At 43.4% G+C, this 27,782-nt stretch overlaps 1 protein-coding gene across 1 annotated transcript in view; it reads right to left on the bottom strand.

Annotated features, from left to right (window-relative positions):
- The window catches only part of FOCAD (focadhesin), a 1,081,710-nt gene that overhangs the window by 166,865 nt on the left and 887,063 nt on the right, over positions 1-27,782 (bottom strand). The window contains exon 37 of the mRNA XM_069239095.1: positions 6,451-6,566. Within this exon, the coding sequence (XP_069095196.1) occupies positions 6,451-6,566 (116 nt within the window). The remainder of the gene's footprint in view (positions 1-6,450; positions 6,567-27,782) is intronic.

The raw sequence follows: 27,782 nt of genomic DNA on the forward strand, positions 1-27,782 counted from the left end.
AGGGCTGGTGTTACACCTATAGACAGCACAGACACCAAACTGGAGATAAGGCCTGCCCCGAGAAAAGTCACACAACTACTACTCCAGTTAGCACTGGAATAGCCAGTCTCCAAGTGGGATCAACAGTGTGCCAAGAGCAAATCAGGGTTCACACTGAAGCTACTTTAGTCTCTGAGGGTGGGGTGGATATAGCCATGCTAGCTGCCTGGCCGCCTAACATGCAAAAATACAGGCAGGAGCTCTTGATAAACGGGACAAAGGTAGAAGCCCTGAGGGATACAGGTGCCAGTGTCACAATGGTAACAGAAAAACCGGTTTCCCCAGGATAGTATTTGACTGGACAAACATATCCAGTCCCCAATGGTGACAATGAAACTAAGGTCCATCCCATGGCAATAGTGACTTCAGAATAGGGAGGAGTTACTGGCCTGAAACAGGTAGTGTCTCTTCTGCAATCCCAGTAGAATGTTTGCTAGGCAATGATTTGGAGTCCTCAGCATGGGCTGAGGTAGAACTCAAAACACATGCAGCCATGCTGGATATCCCTGAACTGGTGTGTGTAAAAACAATAGCACAGAGCAGAGCACAGGGTGAAAAAGAAGTGTTGGTGCCTGGAATAATGGCCCAACCTTTCAAAAGAAAAGGTAAGAGGACTGGGGGACCAGCCTCTGTACAGCACAAGAAACAGGACCTCTCTTCCCAGGATGATGTCCTGTCCTCTGAGGGAACTGAGTCCATGGAGCTTTACCAGGTAGAGCTCTTGGACCCAGGGGGACCCTCAAGGGAACACTTGTGCCAGGGAGAAAAGACTTGTCCCACTCTTGAATGCCTGAGAAAGCAAGCCGCTGAGCAGGAGAAAGGAGATGTCAGTGGCTCCCACAGGGGCTAGTGGGAGGATGGGCTCCTTTACACTGAGGCAAGAGATCCCAAACATGATGCCACTAGGAGAGTGGTAGTGCCTCAGGAGTTTATCCTCACTTTGGCCTATGACATCCCCCTCGCTGGGTGTTTGGGACAAACCAAGACATAGGACAGAGTAGTGAACCATCTCGATTGGCCCAATATGTCGCAGAAAGGCGGTTTTATAGCTCCTGTGTCACTTGTCAAGTAAGTGGCAAGACAGGTGGCCATCCAAAGGCCCCCCTCATTCCACTTCCAGTGGTGGGGGTTCCCTTTAAAAGGGTTGGTGTGGACATTGTGGGTACACTTGAACCTCCCACAGCCTCAGGGAACCAATACATACTGATAGTAGTGGATCATGCTATCAGATACCACAAAGCAATTCCCCTTAGTCAACTACAGCCCCTGAGGTAGCCAAGGCCCTAACTGGTATTTTTACCAGAGTGGGTTTCCCTGAGGAGCTGGTTTCTGACAGAGGTACCAACTTCATGTCAGCTTACCTCAAACACATGTGGAATGAGTGTGGGGTGACTTATAAGTTTACCACACCTTATCATCCACAAACCAATGGTCTTGTGGAAAGGTTTAACAAGACATTGAAGGGCATGATCATGGGGCTCCCTGAAAAACTCAAAAGGAGATGGGATGTCCTCTTGTCATGCCTGTTTTTCGCCTACAGAGAGATGCCACAGAAGGGAGTAGGGGTTTCCCCCTTTGAGCTTCTGTTTGGCCATCCTTTAAGGGGACCACTAGCACTTGTAAAAGAAGGTTGGGTGAGACCTCTCTATGAGTCTAAACAATGTGGTGGACTATGTGCTTGGCCTCTGCTCAAGGATGGCTGAGTACATGGAAAAGGCATCCAACAACTCCAGAAGTTGTGGTATGACCAAAAGGCTGGAATGGTTGAATTCCAACTAGGGCAGAATGTCTGGGTTCTGGAACCCGTGGCTCCCAGGCCACTTCAGGACAGATGGAATGGCCGTTAAACCAGTGCTGGAGAAAAAGAGTCAGTGCCAAAAAAACTGCCATGAATGAGTGTTACAGTCTGAATATGACTGTCTTACAGGAATAAAATTTGTGCCTCCAGCAACATCCCACCTCCTCAGCAGTGGACAAACACACTGAGCATATAAAGTGAGTATTCTCACTCTGCAACATTAGGGAAGAATATTAGGAGATATTGTCATTTTATTGATATAGTCTTGTTCAGAAAACTTGATAAAGGCGTTATAACTGATAGTGCCTGGGATACATTGAAACACTGTTGACAGAGTAATACAAAGGGTTTGTGGCACAAGTCCATGTCCTTGTTTTTTGCTTTATTTTGTGGTAAAGGGGCCCTGATAGTTCACACTCACTTGGAATTCACAGAGATAGGGCAGAGCAGTGCCATGAGTTGCTTACCTGTGTATCAATATCTCTGGGGGGCATAATCTTACTGCATTTATCACTTCAATAATATTCACCAAGCATCAGCCTGGTAGGGGAAATGCTTTTCCTCAGCAAACGTTCTTCTCTAACGTCACAAGGTGGTGCAGTGCAAGTCCACCTACCAGACAAGACATCAGTAGCATAATATAGGTGCAAATCTGTATGCTGATATTCCAGAAAAGTTTTCAACACCCCAGCTAGAGAGCTACTGAGACCATCAATGAGAGTGACAATAACATCACATACTACATTTGCATACCTTGGAATTTTATCACAAACAGCACTGACTAATCATCAGGGGAGGAAAGAAGAAGTGAGGAAGCTACAGAAAGGTTATGTATATCCTTGCGAAAGGTAAGTCAATTTCACTTCTGATGGATTCATCTTATTGCAGATTCCTCACTTTAAGAATAAGTACCAAAGTAAAAACCTGCAGTACATTGGCATGAATGTTGCCAATTAACTAAGGAAGTCATGCAGTGCAACCTTGACAAGGTATGTGTCACTCTGTGCAAAGGCTGTTAGGCAGTACTGTTTAGCAGACATACAAAAGGGTGACCATGTGGCTACCTGGCAGATGTTAGCATTAGGAACCCTCTGGTGAGGGCTGCTGAGTGGGCATCCACACCCTTCATTAGGACATTCGTGGCCAAGGCATAGCACTTCCTGACCCCTATGAGAACCTCACACAACAAAGGTAGGTTTTGTCACAGTCTTTCTGGTCAGAGTGGTACAGGAATGCACGCCTTGTAGTCGGTCAATTTTCCTCCTTGGTGGAATGAGAGAAAGGAAAGGAGTTAGAAGAGCCATGTGAAATGACTCTAGGCAAGAAGGCTATGCAGGTCTGCAGGACTAACTTCTATGAGTAAAAAACTGTAAGCAGCAGGCAAACTGAAAAGGTCCGGAGTTGTTCCAACTAGCTATACTATCATCATAGTAAAAAGTCTTACTGGACAACTGTGCACTGGCTCAAATTGAAATACCAGCAAAAAAGTCAATGCAAGAATAAAGTCCCAGTGAAAATCAATGAAGAGAACATGAGGAAATATGTAAAGCAAATCTTTGAGAAAATATGCCACTAAAGGTGACCTAAACAACAATGATTAATCTGCGAGATACATGAAAGCAGCGAGGGTAGCCAGGTAGCCCTTCACTGCTGCCACAGCCAGCCTGAGACGTGACTTAAAGGGATGCAAGCCTTAGGACTAATGTCAGTTGCACAAACATGCTCTAGCAACCTGCATGAGTGATTTTCATAGTCCGTTTTCTGGCATACATAACAATGTCCCAACTTCTATCTGGTACTTGTCAATGTCCATGTATTTAGCCACAGCATTAGTGGATTCTGGTGGAGGACTGTGACAGCAGGTCCACCCTGTGCGGCAGCGGAAGAGGAGGCTGACTGCTGAGTGCAACAGATTGGCCTCCTTGCTTAATCTGGGGTGAGCAGGATCAGCTGTGTCTGATCATCCTGCAAAAATTGAGGAATGGAAAATACAATCTGGAGAGGGTTACATCTGTCATATTTGAGGGACGCTCCCACTCATGGGTCCAATAAGGAGAAAAAATTGAGAACGCTTGCTTTCATTTTGAGAGATTCGGCCAGGTGGGTCACAACTGTGATAATTCCATTTTGCTGCACAAAATTCCACAGGTGAATCACATCCCATTATCCCATACAACCATACTTGGTTATGTAGTAGACGGAGGTGTTGTCCTGATTAGAGCTCCTTGAGGTGGGCAGAAAAAATACCCTCATGACAAGGAGTATTTGGCTACATACCGTCATGTCTTCCACATAGGTACCCAGCCCAGATAGGTTGCATTAGTGACCACCATAGCCTACAGTTGCAGAGGGCTGAACAGATGAGATGCCTTAGGATCAGAGAGGTCAATCCAACTGTGCAGGACAAGGTGGATCGGATAGAATATCTGCACCTGAGCAGTCTCTCCTAGCGTTGGAGTCATTAGGTGAGTGGAACTTACATGACACGAAGTAATGCAAACATAGGACTGGAGGATGTGTTTGAGTCAAAAACCTAAAAATCCTCTTCTAAATATTCATGATCAACTAAGGAGGAAAAGTCTTCGTGCCATTCAAGTCTAGTACCACACCTATGAAGGTCAACCCATGTGTTGGAATAAGGAAGTTAAAACGCGGAGACCACGGATGATCCTCATACTGCAATCCACTCTGAGGACTAAGTAGTAAAGGAAATAGAATCCAATGCCCTTTTCCTCCAGAGGCACCAGGTTTATGGTCCCAATAGTCAGCTGAACAAGGACCTTCACCTCCAGAACTGATGCATGGGCTGGAAAGCACAGTCTTATAGTAGGAAGGCAGTCTGGAGGGATGGAGAAAAAAGGGTAGGGACTACCACCGGGCCTAAACTAATCACCTCTAAATGGCTGATGCTCCCTCTACCAGAAGGTGGTGGAGTGGGGGTATCAGAGATATTTTAACGCAGCAGAGCCAGCAGAAGAGGAGACAGGATCTGCTTTTCATGCTTGTATCCACCACTGCCAAGGAAGGAACAGCTCATTATTGATGTGTCTGAATTGGTTGAGAAGGTTGAAATCTCTGTGATAGCCCTTAAATATGTTGTATTGCTGAGGGTACTGCTTCACTGGGGAGACCAGGTCCAGCAAACGGGCAGCAGCTCTTCAATTCTTTAAACGTTCCAGGGAGGAGTTGGCTTTGTCTCTAAAAAGCTGTTCATCATCAAAGGGCATGTCCAACCAGAGTAGCCCTGACATGTAGAAAGGCCAGATCAGCACATCCAGGCATGCTCATGTACAGGGGTACAGCATCTGAGAAATTCAAGCTGCGCTTCAAGATCTGCTTTGAAGCATCACATCCATCACTGACCAAATTGTTTTTTTTCATGTGGTCAGGTAGCACATCAGCAGATTTGTCCCTGCAAGGCATGTAGCAATCGCCATGTGGAATGCGCCCTACCAGTTCACGGTATCAAGTTTCTTAGATTCCCTATTTGGCAGAAATGTTACTGGAGTTCTGTTTGGGAGATGAAGCCTGAACCACCAAGCTCTTTGGTGAAGGATGTGAGGGGGAAAATTGGGTCTCCCAGAGCAGACCTATGGTGTCTGACAATTTGTTTGTGGATTGCTGGGCTTGAAAATGGCTATTTCCTGGCAGCCAAGAGAGATTCAACTAGAACCTTATTAAATGGTAGCAAGGGCTCACTGAGAAAGCAGTTTGAGGATTTCCATCAAGATATTACTGTTTTGTTGCTTAGAGGGCAAAATCAGTTGCAGAGGTGTTGTGAATTTTCATACAACTGTACTCAAGGAGGAAGCTACTTTTTGGAGAAGTATCTAAACCAGTGGAATTTTACCAGTCAACATAAAGGACAACATTGGTGTAAGAAGGAAGAAACAATGAAACAGACTGTCAGCCTTTGAATGATTCTCTGTTCACCCTTAATCCGTATCAGCCATGGTTATTGCATAGGAGCCATAGATCTCCATCTACAGTCTTTTGGCCCCTACAGAGTCTATTTCTCAAGGCAAGTTCTGACTTTCTCTTGTTCCAGCAGAATAATTTTAAGTTAATTAGAAGGAGGCGTCAGCAGTGACTTCAAACATGATAACAAAACTGGCTCTGGGGCCGACATTATGGATGTGCTTGACAGATTGTGGAAGGTTCTATCTGTGCATTATATCTGTAAGCACTGACAGTGAGGCCAATGGAGGTGAGGAGTTGGGTGGCATTGGGGTTGGAACTGCAGGTGTCGCTAAGGTTGAATCAAGAGGTCTACCCTTGAAGATAGACCCAGAGAGTACCAGATTCTTTCTAGCAATGTCCAATATGGCTTCTGCTGTACAGAGTCTGCAACAAGAAGTGAATGCTAAATTCCACTAGGAAGCAATAGCGATCAGTAGTGTGTTTGGATTAAACAGCATTAAGTGGGTTATAGTAATCTCTTTTTTTGCAAAATGTTGTCCTAGATCTAAAGTAGTGATGTAAAAAATAGTAGAAAGACCAATATACCTTTATTCTGACACAAACCTAGTTGTTAGAAAAAAGGGAAAAGATCAACAGTCCTAGTAACATAGCAACCATGATGTGAGCACCAAAACTTATTGTAAGATACCTACAACAAGGCTGTAGACGAGAGGTGGGGACACCCACATTCCTAGGAACATGGCTGCATTCTGGGAGGACTGTGCTTGGGTTACTCCTAGCTCAATGCAATGCTGCTGGATGTCTTCCCCTGAAAAGATTAAAAAGAACCAGAGATGTAGTTAGGTTGTTCTAGGTTCCTCAACTCATTTCATTCATTGAAATTCTATTCTGAAGAAATGTCTAAAAGATGCTTCAATATAAAGTCAATATTCTCTCCACTCCACTCTTACATAAACAAATTAATTTACAGTAAGAAGCTTTTATTTGAAGAAATTCCAGAGATTAGAATGCAGCAATCATACACAATAGGTTGATTCAGGGTACATGATTACCAAAGCCTTGATAGTAACGGTATATGCTGCACTGAAAAGCATGTGAAAACAAACACTATAAAGCAAACATGACTTCAAAATGAAACATCCCAAACTCTCGATCTCCATTAGTATTACCCCCTTGAAACTTTAAGCCTGTACCTAAATCTGCCGGCATAGCTACACTATATCACACATCATATTGCATGACAATAATGCATTTACTTCATCAACTGAACCTCTGCATTGCCAGGTAAGACCAGATAAGTTGATGTCAGTTTAAGAATAGTAATTATATACTCTCCTTCACAATAAAGTGGTAGGTAAGCAGTGGATGCGGGGAAAACTGGAAGGAGCCACAAACTTCCTTCCATCCAGCATTCCCCCTGAGTCTTCAGATAAAAATAGAACCTCACTTGCGTGAGTAGGCCTAGTGCCGGAGACAGGACATGGCCCAAAACGCAACATGAATACATCACAAATTTCCATTCAAAACTGACCCGTTTTTTTCCTCCAAAGTGGATAATTGAAGATTTGGGGCTCTAGAGCAGACAGCACCTTGGGAAACCTAGCAAACCTGTACATTTCTGAAAACTAGACACCTAGGGAAATCCAGGATGGGGTGACCAGCATGGATCCCATGAGGTTGTTTTATTCACAAAATGCCCTGCAAATCTCAATGTCTGCCTGAATTCACACATTTTACTCACATTTCTGTGATGGAAACTTCAGAAATCTGAATGAATCTACAAAATTCCTACCACTTAGATTGACCCATCTGTGGATATAAAAACGCTGCCCCACTTGTGTGGCTGGGCATACTGCCTGCAACAGGCATGGATCAAACCATCGACAATGGGAGCCCTTGTGTGGGGACTCCCTGACCTCAGTTGGATGGTAAAGGCAAGGATATGGAGTTTTGCTGTACCTTTACATCTACACACCACTAGAACAGAGTTGCAGCTAGTGACATTAACTTGACCCTATGCAACCTATTAAAGGCAGGAGATTTCACATATCCTGTCTTGTGAACCTCCAGACAGTCTTCTCACCTCACTTGCCACACTACGTTATCTATAACTCGCCACTCTACCACTGCAGTTTGTTGAGGCAAATCATGTACCCAGAGATGTAATAAGTGTTACTAATGCAGTGATTTCATAATTTGCAAGGGTATGGGTAGTGCATGGAGAAGAGGCAAGCTATAGTGAATGTAGAGTGGCGAGTGAGGTGAGAAGGGTGTGTACAGAGGTACACAACTTATCAGAATTTTAATGTGAGCTGTCAGTATATTACTTTGAAAGTGGTACTTCAATTATAAATTATTAAAGATATTACTATAACTGTAGAATTTGTAATCTTTTTTGCAGTTTAAGTTGGGTTTCTATACCAAATATAAAGAAAGTTTAGCTAACTATAACTTATGGTTAACCTTCATTTTCTGTGTGAATTTCAATGGTTTTTACAATGTTAGTAACAAATCTGTAAAATCAATATGGTTCAGTGCTGTGGAGTATTAAGCGTAGTGTGGTAGAATATAGTGGAGGATAGAGCTTTAAAGTATACTATGATACAGTATATTTTGGCATAGTAGAGTGGAATAAAGTGGAATTAAGTTTACTGGAGTGGTGTACACTGGAATGGCATACAACAGAGTGGCTTTTTGTGGAGCAGCATACAGTGGAGTGATGTACGGTGAAGTGGTATCCAGTGGTAGAGCATACAGCGGAGTGTGGTAAAGAATATTGTACACATGCACTTTAGTGGCATACAGTGGAGTGCTATAGAGTGGAGTGTTGTGTACTGTAGGGGCATATATTGGAGTATCATACTAAAAAAGCGTACAGCTGAGTCGCGTACAATGCAGTGTGGTACACTGGAGTGGCATAAACTAGAATAGCATACACTGGAGTGGAGTGGCGTACATTTCAGTTGTGTACAGTGGGTTTATATAAAGTTGTGTCATACAGTGTAGTGTAGTGTTGTGAAGCAGAATGGCGTGAAGTGTAGTACTGTATATTGAAGTGCTGTATAGTGCAGTGGCTATTACAAAACACAAGGGGAACCCAAGGATTCACCGCATGACCATCTTTATTGTGCCATTTTCAGGAACTCCTGATGCTAGTAGTTGGTGACGCTAGCGGTCCTGGTGACTTCTCTCCAGGTGATCTTGGTTTATCACTTATCTTGAGCAAAAACTAGTTTCCCCCATGGTATCAAAAGAGGGCTTTTTTTCTTTGCGTGCCCTCATTCGCCCCGTCTGTGGGGCTCCTATACTCCTGTTTCTTCTTTTTGATTTACCTATGGAGGATGGGCCCCATGAAGGGTGACATGTTTTAATTTGATTTACGTACTTTCATCACAGGTAAGCAGTGGTTTGTCCTGATGATGATCCTGTTATTTGCATAAAAATATTACCATGCAGTACCCTCAACTGTCCATAAACTCTAAAAATACCCTTACCACTTAATAACCTTACCCACCCCATACCTTAAAATATCTTTCCCACCCAATACATTCACCTACCCCTGAACCCTAAAACCACCTTTACCATTCAATACCCTCACCCACACCTAAAACCTAAAATCACTTTCACCAAAATACCCTTTCCCACACCTGAACCCTTAAAACATCCTTACCACCCAATACCTCACCACAAAAAAACCCTTATCCACCCAATACCTTTACTCACCCCTAAACTCTAAAAATATCACCACCCAATACTCTTAACCACAGCTAAACCCTAAAAACACTTTTGCCACGCAATACACTTACCCACCCATAAACTCTAAAAAAATAAAAAGATAAAATACCCTTACAGCCCAGTACCCTTACCTAAACCCTAAAATCACCCTTAACATCCAAAACGTATGGCTACCCCTAAACCTTAAAAACACCCTTACCACTCAATACCCTTACCCCCAAAACTATAAACATTTCCTTACCACCCAATACCCTTACCCACCCCATACTCCTAAAACCCTAATGCATCTGTTTGTGGCATGCAGTGTTGTAGATTCACATGCTCTGCATACTTCTGCCATATGGTGTGGGGTCAGGAAGCTTGTAAATTGTTTTTCTTTGAAAAGCCTTTCGAGCTACAGTGACTCCCCTCGCTGGTAATGCGTGTGGGCATAGACTCCATTGTTAGAATGTTTTCTTGCAGGTGGGTGAGAATGGAGTTAGTGTAATAGTAAGAAAGATCACCATGCACTTGAATTTATAGAAAAATGCTGCAAAGACCACAGGTGCCTGGGGAGGTGCATGTGAATCTACAGCACTACATGCCACAAACAGATGATTACTGGGTAAGTAAAATTTTCCGTTTGATGATGTGTGGCTGTGGATACACATACTCTGCATTGACTGTAAAGCAATGCCTCTCCAAAGCGGTGGCGAACCTGTGGGTGCTGCAGTGGTCTGGAATAGTATACATAACACTGCCTGACATACGTTAGCTTGCTGTCATGCTAAAATATCCACACAATAATGTTTAGTGAAGATGTGTGGTGTAGACCATGTAGCTGCATTACATGTCAGCTATGGGAATGTTACCTAAAAAAAAAACAACAACAAAAAACATAGTTGCTCCTTTATTACAAGCGGAATGTGCTCTGGGAGGAATAGGTAGTGTTCTTTTGGCTTTATCATAGCAAGTTTTGATACATTTAACAATCCATCCCACTATACTGGACCTAGTAATAGAATTGCCTTTGTGTGGAGGTGAAAAGGCAACATAAAATTGTTTAGTTTTGGTAAATGTTTTAGTTCTATCAATATAGAACATAATCGCTCTCTTTACATGTAAGGTGTGGGGGGCTCTTTCAGCAACAGAATCAGGGTGTGGAAAAAAGACTGGCAATTCAATAGTTTGCTTTAGATGAAATTGAGATACTACTTTTGGTAAACATTTTGGATTGGTACGAAGAACTACTTTATGTGTATTTGGAAAAAAGGTTCTTGCAAGATTAAGACTTGTAGTTCACTTACACGCCTAAAGAAATCCTTTGCAACTAAGAACGCCACTTTCCCCATCTAGAAATTGTAAAGGACAAGAAAGTAGAGGTTCAAATGGTGGGCCCATGAGTCGAGTGAGTACAATGTTAAGGTTCCAAGAAGGTATTGGGAGTATCCTTGGCGAAATCACTCAAGTCCTTCCATAAAAGCTTTAATAACTGGGATTTTGAAAAGGGAAGTGTGTTCTCTGTTTTGAGGGTAAGCAGCGATAGCTGCCAGATGTAATTTTATGGAAGTATATGCTAAGTTTGCTTTCTGCAAATGAAGAAGATATAAACGAATACCCTGTGCTGATACTTTGAAGGGGTTACATTGTTTGGATACACAGTAGCAGACAAAGTGTTTCCATTTTGCTGAGTAATATGCTCTAGTAGTAGGTTTAAGAATACCCATGCATTCTTGAGGTAGGTTAAGGTATCCAAATTCTTGATTTCAGGAGCCATATCACAAGGTTCAATTCCTTGAGATTTGGGTGCCTGATTTGACCATGGTCCTGAGTGAGAAGGTCTGAGTTGAGTGGAACCTTCTTGTGAGCAACAACGAAAAGCTCTTGCAAAGTAGTGAACCATGACTGTCTGGCCCACCTGAAGGCCACTAGTATCAGTGTGAGGGATGTTTGCCTGAGCTTCTGAATCAGAAACGAAAAGAGGGGGAGATGTGGAAAATAATTGTGGCAAGTTCATCCATAGAGCATTGGTCTTAGGTTGAGGGTGTGAGAACCTGGAGGTGAAGTGTGGGCATTTTGTGTTTTCTTTTGTTGCAAATAGGTCTATGTCTGGAAATCCCAACTTTTGGAAGTATGAAAGACGGAATTGAGGGTGGAGTTCCCATTTGTGGACTTGTTGCTTCATCGTGCTGAGGATGTCTGCAAAGTTGTTGTGTGTCCCTGGAGGTGTTCCGCTAGCAGGTAAATATTGTGACGAATGGCCCAGTGCCAAATTGTCTGCGCAAGACAGAGTTGCAGTGTGTGTCTGCCCCCAGTTTTTGTACATAATATATGGTGGTCATAGTGTCTGTGTGTATGAGGACCACCTTGTTGATGAGGTGAACTACAAATGCTTTGAGCACTAGGTGAAACATAGAAGATCTAGGTAATTGATGTACATAGTACGATGTGTGGGATACCAGAGACCCTGATGGTAAGCACCCTACCCTGTCTGAGAAGCATCCATTGTCAGAATGATCTGTGGAACAGGGTCTAGGAAAGGCCCCCCCTTCAAGAGATTGGTTTTGTTTCAACACTGCAGAGAGCAATGGGTGCGGCTGATCTTCTAGATGACCCTGTGCCTGAGACCACTGGTGTGCTAGACATTTCTGCAGCGGGCGCATGAGAAGACAGTAATGTGACACAATGGCAATGCAAGATGACCGCATGCCCAGAAGCCTCTTGACACTTTTTACCATGATTGGGCAGAAATGGGAGAGTTGTGTCTGAAAGATTTGTTCCCTTGCTGCACTGGGGTAGGCCAGTCCTAGATGCATGTTTTAGAATGGTTCCTACATACGGCTCGATCTGAAGAGGATTCAGGTGCAACTTTTGGAAACTGAAAGTGAAACCTAATTGATGAAGCAAGTCTGTAATGACTTCAGTGTGGTTCAGATATTGTGGAGGGGAACTGGCTTTGATGAGCCAGTCGTCCAGATATGGGAAGATGTGGATATTTTGTGTGAGCTATTGAGCTGCGACAACTGCCAGGCATTCTGTGAAGACTCTTGGGGCAGTAGTGAGAGACAGTCACCTTGCCGAAACAGTGGGATCACGTCCTGAAGTGTGAGCATATGACAATGTTCTGACAGGATGTAGTGATTTAAAGGCATGAGAAATTAAATAGGCATTGAGGAGCGGTCATTTTTAGGGATGAAAAAAAAGAGGGAGTATACTACTCTTCCTTGATGGTGCAGAGGAACTGGTTCTATGGCTCCTTTGTTTAGTAGGGCTTGCACTTCCAGTTTGAGCAGAAAGATATGTTTTGCTGAAAACTTGTGAGTGCAAGGGGGAATGTTTAGAGGTGTGGAAATGAGCTCCAGACAATAACCATGTTGGATAATATCCAACACCCATTGATCTGTTGTGCTATTTTGCCAGTGATGGAAAAAGAGCTGAGGAGAGGTGTTATATAGTCAGAGGGAAGGTGAAGGGAGTCACTGTTTCGAGGCAGTGGAAAAGCCTCTAGGGTAGGGTGTTTTCCCCGGGCCTCTGTTATTTCCTCTGTAGGAACCTTTTAAAGTCCTGTATGGGAGGATAAGTAAGGTTGGCCTTTCTGATAAGATGAGGAAGTGTCTGTGGCTGATGATTTGGAGGCTGTTTTATATAATGGCCTACCAAAACCTCACGTGAAGCAGGGGTTTGGAGAGCTCCTATGGATTTAGCCACCTCACTATCTTTTTTCATTTTCTAGAGAACTTCATCGACCTGCAGGCCAAAAAAGCGCTCCTTATCAAAAGGTACATTCAGTATGGTATTCTGTACCTCCTGTTTAAAATCAGAAATGGGTGTGGTGGCTTTCCGTCTTTTATGGCACCGAGGCGCTCTTAAGTTTCAATCCCAAAACTTTTGGTGCGGACACATCTCTTCAATGCAGAATCAGGTGGTGCAGAGTGGGAGGTTGAAGCTTTCGGTGCAGAGCTGGTGGTGTTCGGCTCGGTACCCAAGTGATTGGCTTGCTTTTCAGAGTCGAGCTTGGTAGCAGGGCTTCTGAATTAGTGTTTCATGCTGGTCATAGCCCGACGGTAGTGGTGGCCCAATAGCCTTTACTTCAATGGTAGAGGACTTTTTTATGGTGAACATGGGAGCTGGAAATCATAGTTGAGCCAGAGGAAGGTCTTGCATCTCAAGAACTGTGTCGACCTCGGAGTCTAAATAGTTGATGGAGAAAGCCTCTTCCTCTGCAGCCAAGGACTCTTGAGGCTTCTGCTCCTGTTCAGACATGGTACCTTGGAGTTTAAAATTATCTGGGGTGTCCTCGATCTCTTGTCGTTGTATCTCGCGACAACGGCCTCTTCGATGTCACAAAGTTTTCTTACATCAAAAAGACTGGCAAGCCTTTCAGTCCTCTTTATGGTCCGGAGACAAACAGAGGTTGCAGACCTGGTGCTGCTCGGTCCACAGGAACTTTGCATGGCACTTAGGATAGAAGCAGAAGGGAGTCCATTCCATCAGAAGTTAATTTGCGAGAAGGTGGAACCAAGAAAACGGGGGCCCAAAGGGCCTCTGTCGGAAAGCAACAATCCAATGGGTAGATTCTTCAGTCCCAGAATGCAATGGATAGGAAATACAAGTTTGAAAGACAATACCAACGGTACGGGAGGTATGCTGAAAAGAAGAGTCTTAAAAATGGTCTCGATCTGGAGCTTGGCGCAAAACACGACCGGACCAGATGCGGAACAAAAACAATTCAACAATGGAGTTGATGTCTATGAGCATTACAAGCAAGCAGAAGAGTCACTAACTCAAAAGACTTTGTGAAGAAAAACAATTTGCAACCTTCCAGACTCAACACTAAATGGCAGAAGTATGCAAAGCATGTGTATATATAAGCCATACATGCCATCAAACACATATTATATAGCTATATATGGAAAATGTCACTTACCCAGTGTACATCTGTTCGTGGCATTAGTCGCTGCAGATTCACATGCTGTGCACATCCCGCCATCTGGTGTTGGGCTCGGAGTGTTACAAGTTGTTTTTCTTCGAAGAAGTCTTTTCGAGTCACAAGATCGAGGGACTCCTCCCATTTCGGCTCCATTGCGCATGGGCGTCGACTCCATCTTAGATTGTTTTCCCCGCAGAGGGTGAGGTAGGAGTTGTATATGCTAGTAATAGTGCCCATGCAATGGAGTGAATACGTATGTACATAATGTAGTTTAAAGTAATATATTTACAAATATACAGATGTTCAAGATCAACTTCTAAACGGCTACAGGCTCCTGGGGAGGCGGGTGGGCACAATTGAATCTGCAGCGACTAATGCCACGAACAGATGTACACTGGGTAAGTGACATTTTCCGTTCGATGGCATGTGTAGCTGCAGATACACATGCTGTGCATAGACTAGTAAGAAGTTATCTCCCCAAAAGCGGTGGTTCAGCCTGTAGGAGCTGAAGTTGTTTGAAACAATGTTCGTAGTACTGCTTGGCCTACTGTGACTTGTTGTGTCGTTAGCACATCTACACAGTAGTGTTTGGTAAATGTATGAGGCGTAGACCATGTAGCTGCCTTACATATTTCGGTCATTGGAATATTTCCTAGAAAGGCCATGGTAGCACCTTTCTTTCTAGTTGAGTGTGCCTTTGGTGTAATAGGCAGTTCTCTTTTTGCTTTAAGATAACAGGTTTGAATGCACTTAACTATCCTTCTAGCAATGCCTTGTTTAGAAATTGGATTTCCTGTATGAGGTTTTTGCAAAGCAATAAATAATTGTTTTGTTTTCCGAATTAGTTTTGTTCTGTCAATGTAGTACATTAACGCTCTTTTGATGTCTAATGTATGTAGTGCTCTTTCAGCTACAGAGTCTGCCTGTGGTGAAGAACACTGGTAATTCTACTGTTTGATTTAAGTAGAACAGTGATATGACTTTTGGTAAAAATTTAGGATTTGTCCGTAGAACTACTTTATGCTTGTGTATTTGAATAAATGGTTCTTTTATGGTAAATGCTTGAATCTCACTTACTCTTCTTAAAGATGTGATGGCAATTAAAAATGCAACTTTCCATGTTAAGTATTGCATTTCACAAGAGTGCATGGGCTCAAAAGGTGGACTCATGAGTCGTGTTAAGACAATGTTGAGGTTCCATGAAGGAACTGGTGGTGTTCTTGGTGGTATAATTCTCTTTAGACCTTCCATAAATGCTTTTATGACTGGTATCCTAAATAGAGAAGTTGAGTGCGTAATTTGCAGGTAAGCTGAAATTGCTGTAAGATGTATCTTAATGGAAGAAAAAGCTAGCTTTGACTTTTGCAGATGTAGTAAGTATCCTACGATGTCTTTGGCAGATGCGTGTAAGGGTTGAATTCGATTATTATGGCAGTAATAAACAAATCTTTTCCACTTATTTGCATAGCAATGTCTAGTGGTAGGTTTCTTAGCTTGTTTTATGACCTCCATACATTCATGTGTAAGGTCTAAGTGTCCGAACTCTAGGACTTCAGGAGCCAGATTGCTAGATTCAGCGATGCTGGATTTGGGTGTCTGATCTGTTGTTTGTGTTGCGTTAACAGATCTGGTATGTTTGGTAGTTTGACATGAGGCACTACTGGAAGGTCTAGTAGTGTTGTGTACCAAGGTTGTCTTGCCCATGTTGGCGCTATTAGTATGAGTTTGAGTTTGTTTTGACTCAACTAGTTTACTTGATATGGAAGGAGTGGGAGAGGGGGAAAAGCGTAAGCAAATATCCCTGACCAACTCATCCATAACGCATTGCCCTGAGACTGATCTTGTGGGTACCTGGATGCGAAGTGTTGGCATTTTGCGTTTTCCTTTGTTGCAAATAGATCTATTTGTGGTGTTCCCCAACTCTGGAAGTAAGTATTCAGTATTTGGGGGTGAATCTCCCATTCGTGGATCTGTTGGTGATCCCGAGAGAGATTGTCTGCTAACTGATTCTGAATTCCTGGAATAAATGGTGCTATTAGGCGAATGAGGTTGTGAATCGCCCAATGCCATATTTTCTGTGCCAGGAGACACAACTGTGTTGAGTGTGTCCCTCCCTGTTTGTTTAGGTAATACATCGTTGTCATGTTGTCTGTTTTGACAAGAATGTGTTTGTGGCTTATTATGGGTTGAAATGCTTTCAGCGCTAGAAATACTGCCAATAGTTCTAAGTGATTTATGTGAAACTGTTTTTGGTGAGTTTCCCATTGTCCTTGGATGCTGTATTGATTGAGATGTGCTCCCCACCCTATCATGGAGGCATCTGTCATTATTACATATTGTGGCACTGGGTCTTGGAAAGGCCGCCCTTGGTTTAAATTTATACTGTTCCACCATTGAAGCGAGGTGTATGTTTGGCGGTCTACCAACACCAGATCTAGAAGTTGACCCTGTGCCTGTGACCACTGTGATGCTAGGCACTGTTGTAAGGGCCGCATGTGCAACCTTGCGTTTGGGACAATGGCTATGCATGAGTACGTCATGCCTAGGAGTTTCATCACCATTTTGACTTGTATTTTTTGTTTTGGATACATGGCCTGTATTACATTGTGAAATGCCTGAACTCTTTGTGGACTTGGAGTGGCAATCCCTTTTGCTGTGTTGATTGTCGCCCCTAAGTATTGCTGTATTTGACACGGCAGAAGGTGTGACTTTGTGTAGTTGATTGAGAAACCTAGTTTGTGGAGGGTTTCTATGACATACTTTGTGTGTTGTGAACACCTTTCTAGCCTGTTGGTTTTGATTAACCAATCGTCTAGGTACGGGAACACATGTATTTGCTGCCTTCTGATATGTGCAGCTACGACTGCTAGGCACTTTGTAAAAACTCTTGGCGCAGTTGTTATTCCGAATGGCAACACCTTGAATTGGTAATGTATCCCTTGGAATACAAACCTTAAGTACTTTCTGTGTGAAGGATGTATCGGTATATGGAAATATGCATCCTTTAGGTCTAGTGTTGTCATGTAGTCTTGTTGTTTGAGTAGTGGGATTACGTCTTGTAATGTCACCATGTGAAAGTGATCTGATTTGATGTAGGTATTTAATGTTCGGAGATCTAATATAGGTCTCAGACTCTTGTCTTTTTTGGGTATGAGAAAGTACAGAGAGTAAACTCCTGTTCCTTTCTGGTGTTTTGGTACTAATTCTATTGGTTCTTTTAGTAGCAATGCCTGAACTTCTAGTCCTAGAAGATCTATATGTTGTTTTGACATATTGTGTGTTTTCGGTGGGACGTTTGGAGGGAATTTGAGAATTTCTATGCAATAACCATGCAGGATAATTGCCAGTACCCAAGTGTCTGTTGTTATCTCCTCCCAATGTTTGTAAAATTGGCTTAGTCTCCCCCCCACAGGTGTTATGTGTTGGGGATGTGTGACTTGGAAGTCACTACTTGTTTTGAGGGGCTTTGGAACTTCCCTCTATTTTATTGGAATTGTCCCCCTCTATATTGCCCCCGAAAACTTCCTCGCTGATATTGGCTTTGATAAGTGGGCCTTGCTTGTGAGGTTGTGGCCTCTGTAGGTTGACCTCGAAACCCTCCCCTAAATTGTGTTTTGCGAAATGTGCCTCTGCTTTGTGGGGAGTAGAGTGCGCCCATGGCTTTTGCGGTATCAGTATCTTTTTTGAGTTTTTCAATAGCAGTGTCGACTTCCGGCCCAAACAACTGCTGTTCATTAAAGGGCATATTCAGCACGGCTTGTTGTATTTCCGGCTTGAATCCTGACGTACGCAACCATGCGTGTCTCCTTATCGTTATTGCAGTATTTACTGTCCTTGCAGCCGTATCTGCTGCATCCATTGATGACCGTATCTGATTATTGGAGATACTTTGTCCTTCTTCTACCACTTGTTGTGCCCTTTTCTGGAACTCTTTGGGTAAGTGTTGTATGAAATGCTGCATTTCGTCCCAATGAGCTCTATCGTATCTTGCCAAAAGTGCTTGTGAATTGGCAATACGCCATTGGTTTGCTGCTTGTGCTGCAACTCTTTTACCCGCAGCATCGAATTTGCGACTTTCCTTGTCTGGAGGTGGTGCATCTCCCGAGGTATGAGAGTTGGCTCTCTTGCGTGCTGCCCCAACAACCACAGAATCTGGTGTTAATTGCTGCGTAATATCAACAGGGTCTGTTGGTGGTGGCTTGTACTTCTTCTCCACCCTTGGAGTTATGGCTCTGCCTTTTACAGGATCCTGAAATATTTGTTTGGAATGTTTTAGAATTCCCGGGAGCATAGGTAAACTTTGGTATTGGCTATGAGTGGAGGAGAGTGTATTAAACAAAAAGTCATCCTCAATTGGTTCTGAATGCAAGGTGACGTTATGAAACGCAGCTGCCCTTGAGACCACCTGCGTGTAGGATGTACTGTCTTCAGGTGGCGACGGCCTCGCAGGGTAACAGTCTGGGCTGTTATCTGATACAGGAGCATCATAAAGGTCCCATGCATCGGGATCATCTTGACTCATTGCAGTATGAGTCGGGGATTGCATCAGTGGTGGAGTGGCTACCGGTGATGTGTGCATTGATGGTGGTGGAGTTGTTTGTCTTGCCACCTTTGCCTGTGGCTGCTTGTCCTTTTCTTGAAAGGCAAGTCTTCTTTTCATCTTAATTGGGGGAAGAGTGCTTATCTTCCCTGTGTCTTTTTGAATGTGGAGCCTTCTTTGAGTGTAGTCTGGCTCAACAGATTCAAGTTCCTCTCCGAACTTATGTCCTTGCATCTGGGAGGACAATCCCTGTTCCTCTGTGTAGGAACCTGTTTTCGGTTCCGAGGCTGGATGTTTCGGAATCGAAATCTTTTCGGTCGCCTTTTTGGGCTCCGAGGAAACCTTCTTTATTTTCGGCGTTGTGGAGTCTCGGTGCCGAACCGTTTCGGTGCCACTGTCTCGGTGCCGAATCTGCTCGGAGCCGCTGTCTCGGGCCCGAGATTGTTGTGTCTCGACCGGAGTCGGATGACTTCGCCACATGCATGCCCTTTTTCGGTGCCGATGATCGGTCACCTATTTTTCGGGTTAAGCCATGGCCTGTTGGCGGTGGCGGTCCCCTGGGCTTTTGTTGTCTTCTTGTGAGTTTTATGTTTTGACGTCTTACTCACGGTTTTTGGCGTTTCTTCGGGATCGAGCTCGTCCGAGTCCGATTCCTGGATGGAGAAGGTTTCTTCTTCCTCCTCGAAACGCCCTTGTCCTGTCGGCGCCGACGCCATCTGCAGTCTTCTCGCTCTTCGGTCTCTTAATGTCTTCCTCGACCGAAACGCTCGACAGGCTTCACAGGTATCCTCCTTGTGCTCTGGAGACAGACACAAGTTACAGACCAGATGCTGATCTGTATATGGATACTTGTTATGACATTTTGGGCAGAAGCGGAATGGGGTCCGTTCCATCAGCCTTGAAGAGACACGTGGCCGGGCCGACCAGGCCCCGACGGGGGAATCGAAAAAACCCCGAAGGGCCACCGGAGCTCTTCAAAAGTCGGTGTCAATCTGTTGTAACTAACCCGATACCGAACGCAAACAATACCGGCGATTTTTCCGAGATTCTAACTAACTTTCCGACCCGAAACACGGAGCGAAAACACGTCCGAACCCGATGGCGGAAAAAAAACAATCTAAGATGGAGTCGACGCCCATGCGCAATGGAGCCGAAATGGGAGGAGTCCCTCGATCTTGTGACTCGAAAAGACTTCTTCGAAGAAAAACAACTTGTAACACTCCGAGCCCAACACCAGATGGCGGGATGTGCACAGCATGTGTATCTGCAGCTACACATGCCATTGAACATATATATATATATATATATATATACATAGAAAATGTCACTTACACAGTGTACATCAGTTCGTGGCATGTAGTGCTGCAGATTCACATGCTATGCATAGCTCTTCTGACATCTGGTGTTGGGCTTGGAATGTTACAAGTTGTTTTTCTTCGAAAAAGTCTTTTCGGAGTCACGGGATTGAGTGACTCCTCCTCTCAGTTACAGTGTGCATGGGCATCAACTCCATATTAGACTGTTTTCCCGCAAAGGGTGAAGGAAGGAGTGATAGAGTATAAGAATATAAAGAGATGTCCATGCAAATGTAAATGTATATACATATGTACAAATGTTAAATTTGAACGACTACAGGCTTCCAGGGAGAAGGGAGGGTGCATGTGAATCTGCAGCACTACATTCAAAGAACAGATGAACACTGGGTAAGTGACATTTTCAGTTCGATGGCATGTGCAGCTGCAGATACACATGCTATGCATAGACTACAAAGCAGTTAGTCCTCCCAAAAAATAGCGGTGGCTAGCCTGTAGGAGTTGAAGTTGTTTGAAATAGTATTCTTAATACAGCCTGGCCTACTGTAGCCTGTTGCTGTGAGAAAACATCAACACAATAGTGTTTTGTAAATGTATGCAGAGTTGATGATGTGGCCACTTTACATTGGTATGTTTCCTAAAAATGCCATTGAGGCACCTTTCTTTCTTGTAGAATGTGCTCTAGGAGTGATTAAAAGTTTTCTCTTTGCTTTGATGTAGCATGTTGGTATGCATCTAACAATCCATCTTGCTAAGCCTTGTTTAGATATAGGATTACCTTTATGTGGATGTTGAAAGGCAACGAAAAGTTGTCTTGTTTTTCTAAAATCTTTAGTTCTGTCTATGTAGTACATAAGAGCTCTTTTGAGGCCTAAGGTAGGAAGAGCTCTTTCTGCCACAGAGTCTGTCTGTGGAAAGAAGACTGGCAATTCCACTGTTTTGTTGATGTGAAAAGGAGATACTACTTTTGGTAGAAATTTTGGATTTGTCCTAAGTAAAACTTTATGTTTGTGTACTTAGAAGAAAGGTTCCTCAAGAGTGAACGCCTGTATTTTACTAACTTGGTAAAAAAGTAATAGGTACAAGGAAGGTAACTTTCCATGTTAAAAATTGAATTTGACAAGAGTCCATGGGTTCAAAAGGTGGGCCCATGAGTCTGGTAAGTTCGATATTTAAATTACGGGAAAGAACAGGTAGTGTTCCGGGTGGAATAATGCATTTTAATCCTTCCATGAAGGCTTTAATAACTGGAACTCTGAATAGAGACGTTTGTTGAATAGTTTGTAAATAAGCAAATATTGCAGTAAGGTGGATTTTGATGGATGAGTAAACTAAATTTGATTTCTGCAAATGAAGTAAATAGCATACAATATCTTGTATAGATGCTGTAAGTGGTTCAGTGTTTTAGATTGACAGTAGTAGACAAATCATTTCCACTTGTTTGCGTAACATTGTCTAGTAGTGGGTTTACATACTTGTTTAATTACTTCCATACATTCTGATGACTTCAGGAGCCAAATCGCCAGATTGAGAGCATTGGGGTTAGGGTGCCTTATGTGACCTTTGTTCTGTGTGCACAAGTCTGGTCTGTTTGGGAGTTTGGAATGAGGTACTACAGACAGATCTAGGAATGTTGTGTACCAATGCTGTTGTGCCCAGGTTGGGGCTATGAGTTTCATGGTGAGTGATATTTGATGTAGTTTGGTGACCAGAAAGGGAAGGAGTGGGAGAGGGGGAAAACTGTAAGCAGATATCCCTGACCAATTGATCCATAGGGCATTGCCCTTGGATAGGGGATGTGGGTGTCTGGATGCAAAGTTTTGTCATTTTGCTTTTTTGCTTGTTGCGTATAGGTCTATTTCTTGTGTCCCCCACTTCTGAAGTACTTGGGCGTGAATATCCCATTTGTGAGTTTGTTGGTGATTCCTGCTTAGGAGATCTGTCAGCTGATTGTCTATCCCTGAAATATATTGTGCTAACAGATGAATGTGATTGTGAAATGCCCATTTCCATATTGTTTGGGCTAGTAGGGACAGTTGAGATGAATGTGTCCCGCCCTGTTTTTTGAGGTAATACATGATTGTCATGTTGTCTGTTTTTATAAGAACAGTCCTCTGTTTGAGAAGAGGTTGAAACGCTTCTAGGGCAAGAAATACAGCTAATAATTCTAGGTGGTTTATGTGAAACTGTTTCTGCTTGGCATCCCAATCACCTTGAATGGCATGATTGTTGAGATGAGCTCCCCTGGTCTGAGGCACAGGGTCTTGACTGCCCCTTCATTAGATTGCTGAGATTCCACCATTGAAGGGTCATATGTGTTTGCCGGTCCATCAACACTAGATCTTGAACTTGGCAGTGTGCCTGAGACCATTGTTGTGAGTGGCACTGTTGTAAGGGCCTCATGTTTAGTCTTGCATCTAGAACTATAGCTATGCAAGATGCCATCATCCCTAGAATTTTCATGATAAATCTTACAGTATATTGTTGATTTGGCTGTATTTGTTGTATGAGATTTTGGAAAGCTTGTATACTTTGTGTATTTGGATATGCTAGGGCTCTTTGAGTATTTAGAATAGCACCTAGGTAAAGTACTTGTGCTGGTTGAAGGTGTGATTTTAGGTAACTGAGAGTGAACCCTAGTGTATGCAGGGTTTCTATCACATATTGAGTGTGTTGACATTGTGTAAAATTGTTTGATTTTCTTAGCCAATAAGGAAAGACGTGAATGTGTTATCTTCTTAAATAGGTTGGTACTACTGCTAGACATTTTGTGAACACTCTTGGAGCTGTTGTTATGCCGAATGGCAAAACTTTGAACTGATAATGTTTTCCTGCTATGACGAACCGGAGGTATTTTCTGTGAGCTGGGTGGATGGGTATATGGAAGTATGCATCTTTGAGGTCTAAAGCAGTCATGTAATCCTGTTTTGTAGTAGTGGAATGACATCCTGCAGAGTTACCATGTGAAAATGTTCTGACAGGATGTATAGATTGAGAGGCCTGAGGTCCAAGATGGGCCTGAGGGTGCCATCTTTTTTGGGGATGAGGAAATATAGTGAGTATACTCCTGTTCCCTATTGAGAATTTGGAACCAATTCTATTGCTTGTTTTAATCGTAGAGATTGTATCTCTTCTTGCAGCAGAACGTTGTGTTCTAGGGACAATTTGTGGTGACGTGGTGGAATGTCTGGAGGGGTGGAGATTAATTCTAGGCAATGGCCATTGCGAATAATTGATAAAACTCAATTTTCTGTCGTGATATTTTGCCAATGAGAGTGGAATTGCTGTAGTATTCCCCCCCACAGGAGATGTGTGGAGGGGTGGGAAGGAAGTCACTGCTTAGATGGTGTAGTGGTTTGTTTTGAGGCTTGGAACTTGCCTGAAATATTGTCCTTTGTAGGACCCTCTAAATCCCCATCTTTGATATTGAGGTTGTTGTCCCTGCTTTGTCTGGGAGGTAGATGCGCCAGAGGATTGTGGCTTAAATCCTCCTCTAAACTGTGGTCTGCGAAAGGAGCCTCTATATGTTGTGGTATATAATGCCCCCATTGCCTTAGCAGTGTCCGAGTCTTTTTCTCAGTTTTTCTGTAGTGGTGTCTACTTCAGGGCAAAATAAATGTTTCTTATCAAAAGGCATATTAAGTACTGCCTGTTATATTTCTGGTTTAAGACCAGAGGAGCGCAGCCATGCATGCCTTCTAATTGTAACAGCAGTGTTGACGCTTCTTGCAGCTGTATCAGCAGCATCGAGGGCAGACCTTATTTGGTTATTACTTATAGCCTGTCCCTCTTCTACCACCTGTTGTGCCCTTTTCTGATGCTCTTTTGGGAGGTGCTGTCTAAAATCTTGCATCTCAACCGGATGTGTGATATAGTCTGGGTCGGTAGGGGCAGGCTTATTTTTTTGTCAATTCTAGGAGTAATGATTCTAGCTTTGACAGGTTCACTAAAAAATTGTTAAGCATGTTTAACCATTCCAGGCACCACTGGGAGACACTGGTATCTGGAGTGAGTGGAAGATAGAGTGTTGAATAGAAAATCTTCTTCCAGGGGTTCAGAGTGCACAAGCACCCCATGATAAGCCGCTGCCCTAGAGACTACCTGAGTGTAGGCAGTAGTGTCTTCTGGTGGTGAAGGTTTGGAGAGGTAGAGGTCAGGATCATTATCTGGAATGGTATCAGGGTCATAGAGATCCCATGGGTTCACTGTATCGTCAAGCGAGTATAATGAGTGTGTCAGAGAAGGCAATGGTGGTGGACTATTGTGAGGTGAAAAAGAAAGCTGTGGATAGTGAGGAGGAGAAGAAGAGAGAGGTGCTGGTTTCTCCTTTTGTTTCTGCACTTTTGCTGGTGGTTGAGCAGAGTCCAACTCCTCTTGAAAGGCCAGCTTTCTTTTAGTCTTCAAGGGAGGTGCAGTAAGGATTCGAGCAGTCTCCTTATGTATATGGATTCTCGATTGTCTTTCATCCATAACCTCCAATATTGGCTCAATTTCAGTCTCTTCTTCAGAAGCATTGTGAGATTCTTGCCTGGGCTTTGAGATTTGCTTTAGTTTTCTCGAAAGTCCTTGTTCCTCTGTGTATGAGGATTTTTTTTGCCTCAGAAGTTTGGATCTTTTTAGGTCCTGAAAAAGAAGTTGGTTGTTTCGGCTCCGAAGCAGGGTGTCGAATTTTCGACTGAGAAGAGTGAGGGCATTTACTGGAGTCCGAGGTGAAAGTTTTAACCGACTTGCTCGACTCCGAAGTGGAAGGAGGAGTGGCCTTTTTCGGCGCCGATCCAGTAGGTCGGTCGTCAACAGTCTTTTTTCGGGTTAAAACATGGCCCTCCGGCAGTGGTGTACTCAAGGCCTTGGGTTGTTTTTTATATGAGGGTGTAGGGGCAGACGTACTCACATGCTGGTCAGCAGTGATGGGTCTATCATCTTCAGATTCTTGTTCGGAGTCGGTGCCTCGGATGGAGACTACTGTCTGCGTCTGCTCTTACTACATGACATTGAGATGTTCCGTGCTTTTCAACAACATTTTTAGTCTTCGGGCCCTGTGATGTCTCAAGGTCTTCTTTGATCAAAACGATTGACAGGCTTCGCCGTCTTCCTCTCGATGGTCCGGAGAAAGGCACAAATTACAAACCAGGTGTTGGGTCTGTATATGGGTACTTCACGTGGCACCGAGGGCAGAATCGAAATGGAGTCCGATCAATCAGGCTTTCCACGCGGTAGGCCCAAACAGCAAAATTTAGATTCCGACGGTACTACCGGTTCGATGTTAGATGGGAAACGCGATCAAAATAATACCGATAATTAACTAGGTTTTCTAAGGTTTTCCGATTCAAAATCTCGGAGTGAGAAGAAAGACATCCGAACCGGACAGCGGAAAGAAAACAATCTAACTATGGAGTCGATGCTCATGTGTGCTGTAACCGAGAGGAGGAGTCACTCGATCCTGTGACTCCGAAAAGACTTCTTCAAAGAAAAACTACTTGTAACACTTCGAGCCCAACACTAGATGTCAGAAGAACTATGCATAGCATGTGTACACATGCCATTGAACATACATATATATATATATATATATATATATATACATACACACATATATACATACACACACACACATACACGCGCACACACACACAAGCGCACACACACACAAACACACGTACCTGATAAATCCTTCCCATTTTATTGTAAAGGCATGTGTGGTAAAGGCGTATGCATGGCAAAGCCAATACACGGTAAAGCCATTGTGTGGTAAAACCATTGTGAGGTAAATGCATTGTAGAGGCTGTTTCCCAATACTGACAGCACAATGTGAAATCAGTAACTTTGGATTTATAAACCAATGCCCATCTAAAAAGCCTTGTTGATCATCTCCATCATATCATTGATCCCAAGTGGAATGTTGATTTTTCCTTTATGAATAAGAATCTCATTTGACAAAGTATCTCTTTGAAAGTTTGTTGGTGTAGGTCAAGAATGTCCCAGGTTCAAGCAACAGATACTACGAAAGACGATTCATTCCACATCCACTTGAGGACGCCGGCAAAGCGGATCAATACAACACATCCTCAAATGCTGTGTGTGTCATGGCAATCTGCCATAACATGCTGCTTTCACAACTGTTACAAGAGCTTAGTATGTGACGTGGTATGAATGTATGATCAACATTACACTAGCTGTAGAAAACTGAACAATGTACAAGAGTTCCAGGGCCTGTTGATGGAGAATGACAATCAAGAGCATATGTCCAGGCTAAACCAGTTATACTTGTTTGGTCATCGTTCTCTGGGTACATTAAGGGTATAATAGAGAACAGCTGAGTATCGCTAGCCTGTTGAATGCTTTGAAAACATACAAAGTTTTGTATGTCCAAACTGCAAATGATATTACTGATATTTAGAATATGATCTTAAAATGGATCCAGTGACAGCTTTTCACATTGCAATGAATGAGGTGCAGTTTTGACAAATTTGGGTAGCAGCTAAAGATTATTTAGGGAATTCTGTATCCTGAAGTAGGTTTTACCTCCAGACTGTACAATGTAACCTTAGTTCTGAAAGGATATCACATAGAAAAGAAGACGGGAAGAACTATTTTCTGGTTCATATGCAAATATAAAGTCACTTTGGGAATGAAGAAATAATGTGAAGCAAGAAGCATGAAGCAGGACAGAAGAGTTGGCTGGTAACTGAAGGAGCCTATTTGTCATTTCAAGGACTTCCACCAGCAGCGTTCTAGCTTGCATTTACAATAATCAGACATGGACCTCAGCCAGACAGTGCCTGGGGAAAGGATGCCATTGCCAGCAGGGATCTCAGGCCACACTATTGCCAACTAAGCTTCTAAGCATTCAAGCGATCTTTCAGTGCTAAAAGTGAGGAAGACAATTATAATAAAGGTAGTTCCAATGGGGAAGGTAATGAGGCCTGGCAATCTTGTAGCAGCAACTCTGCTTTCACCAAGCATGCTGTCGAAGGCCAGGTTCTCCTTTCTCAATATACAAGTTACTTACCTTCGGTAACAAAATATCTAGTAGAGACATATTCTAGTTGCAGATTCCTTACCTTCGAATTTCCCGCGGGCGTCAGACTGGATCCGGAGATTTTTGTTCGGGCAATATCCTTGCGCGACGGTAGGGAGTGTCGGTCAACTCCACAGGAGTCGTTGGCATCGTAGTAGTCATGTTGACGTCGGGAGTAGTACATAGACACCGCCTCAGCGACTTTCCATGCCAAAGCTCAGTGCAGCTAAGGACCTGAAGGGGGGAATCCCTGTTCCTAGAAATCAGTTCACAAGCGGGGAGGATGTGTGGGTCGGTAAGGAATCTGCAACTAGAATACTAGATATTTTGTTACCGAAGGTAAGTAACTTGTACATCTGATAGAGACTTCTAGTTGCAGATTCATTACCTTAGAACAGATACCCAAGCAATGCCATCCTCAGTGGCGGGCTGCGAAGCAAGATAATACTAGGAAGTCCAGCAGGACCTAACGACCAAAGTAGTCGTCCCGACGGACCTGACTGTCCAGG

Source organism: Pleurodeles waltl, chromosome 1_2 (genome assembly GCF_031143425.1).
Source record: "Pleurodeles waltl isolate 20211129_DDA chromosome 1_2, aPleWal1.hap1.20221129, whole genome shotgun sequence".
Classification (NCBI taxonomy): domain Eukaryota; kingdom Metazoa; phylum Chordata; class Amphibia; order Caudata; family Salamandridae; genus Pleurodeles; species Pleurodeles waltl.